At 38.8% G+C, this 1,744-nt stretch overlaps 1 protein-coding gene across 1 annotated transcript in view; it reads left to right on the plus strand.

Moving 5' to 3' along the window:
* The window catches only part of LOC102305732 (DENN domain-containing protein 2A), a 14,166-nt gene that overhangs the window by 9,042 nt on the left and 3,380 nt on the right, over nucleotides 1-1,744 (plus strand). The window contains exons 13-16 of the mRNA XM_014329606.2: nucleotides 1-41; nucleotides 491-639; nucleotides 1,217-1,394; nucleotides 1,499-1,540. The exon at nucleotides 1-41 is cut by the window's left edge and continues 112 nt beyond it. Coding sequence (XP_014185092.1) covers nucleotides 1-41; nucleotides 491-639; nucleotides 1,217-1,394; nucleotides 1,499-1,540 — 410 coding nt within the window. The remainder of the gene's footprint in view (nucleotides 42-490; nucleotides 640-1,216; nucleotides 1,395-1,498; nucleotides 1,541-1,744) is intronic.

A 1,744-nucleotide genomic window follows, 5' to 3' on the forward strand; every position in this document is an offset into this window, starting at 1 on the left:
AAAAAAAAGTAACAAACTGTAAGAAAAAGTCAGATAAAATAGTTAAAAATGTCTTTTTATTTGGAATCCTAAGCATAAATCAAATAATCTGCTAAGAACATTGGCATTTTTTTGGACCAGATTTTGAAATTTAAATCTCACTATACAAAATTCATCCAGTTTTGTTTCTTTCATCTAAAAAAACACTGCAAAAAAAATTAAACCTTTATTGACACCCAGTAATTTGGAACTTTTACTACATTTTTTCCTACACATGTAAAGATTTGACAAAATATTTGCTGGCTAAATGTTTTTGCATTTTTGCCTAGCAGTTGTGGATGAACAGCTTATACAGTTCGCTAACCATAACTAGAGCTGAAAGTAGTTCAGATCCAGATTAAAATGACTTGAAAAGAACATATTTAGAACTGAATGATGGAATGGATTTGTCAGTCCATCAGACACAACTTTGGTGTTACATTGAGTAAGCTGACAGGATCAAATCTTTTAGGTGATGGAGCTCTGTCGACCCTCTGACTCACGCCTGGAGCATGTGGATTTTGAATGTCTGTTCTCCTGCTTGAGTCTGCGCCTGCTTCTCAGGGTTTTTGGCTCTCTGCTGCTAGAGAGGCGAGTCATCTTCACAGCAGACAAGCTCAGGTTTGTCCCTTCATTTAAGCCATATTGTCTGTACACCAAAATCCATATCTTCCAGCTATATATGAAGCTGTACTGTTTATGCAGTTATGAAAATGGCAAATATTAGTTGAAAGCAGCAGGGGTGTTTTACGATAAAGTTACAGGATATGTGGGTGGTCTAGACTCACAATTTTAAATAAATTTAAGGCAGTCCCAGTTTTATTTAGGGAACATACCAGAGAGCTAAGGCCAGCTGAGTTGTTGACGTGTTGGGACTGGTTTGTTTGCTCTGCTGAAAGCCACTGGGAGTCAGAAAGATCAGCCACAGTAGTAGAAGACAGGAATGCAAAGTGCAGTGATGTAAATGAAAGAAGTATGTAGCCTTGGTTTTCTCTCAGGGCAATGGTATTACTTTAGAGAATGGCTAATCTCTATTTAGACTGTGGTGCCCCCATGCGGTGAGAATAACTGATAATTCTCTCCTTTGTCTCATATAGACTAAAAGGGAAAGTCAGTTTTGTTTGTTTTAAACATTAAAATTCATTAAAAGCTCAATTTAATAATGTTCCACTGTTGTGTTCTCTGCTCCCTCCTTTAGTACTCTTTCCCAATGCTGTCATGCAGTCGTGGCATTGCTCTACCCCTTTGTATGGCAGCACACTTACATCCCAGTGCTGCCCTCAGCTATGCTCGACATCGTCTGCACACCAACCCCTTTCATCGTGGGCCTGCTGTCCAGTTCCCTGCCCCAACTCACTGAGCTCCCCCTGGAGGAGGTCAGAGGAGTAATACAAGTGTCACTGCAATCATATAGGAATACATTACTTATGAGCTGCTGTACATTGCTGTGCAGAGAAATAACCTTTTTTTCTGTGTACAGGTTCTTGTTGTGGATCTTGGGAATAGTCGATTTCTCAGACAGGTCAGATATTTTTAAAGGCGTGTGTGTGTGTGTGTGTGTTTATGGTTTGTCACACTCTGTATCTGTGTAGATGAAATTGTTTCAGCCTCACCCAGACTTTCTAAAAAAAAAAGGGTTGTAGCCAAAGGTGTTTTTTTTGTTTTTTGTTTTTTTTGTAAAAAAAGCCTTAAATGTGTATTGTTTTTCAAATGGTCAGTGCGTATG

Source organism: Haplochromis burtoni, unplaced genomic scaffold (assembly GCF_018398535.1).
Source record: "Haplochromis burtoni strain Fernald_Lab_line unplaced genomic scaffold, NCSU_Asbu1 Contig_14, whole genome shotgun sequence".
Taxonomy (NCBI): Eukaryota; Metazoa; Chordata; class Actinopteri; order Cichliformes; family Cichlidae; genus Haplochromis; species Haplochromis burtoni.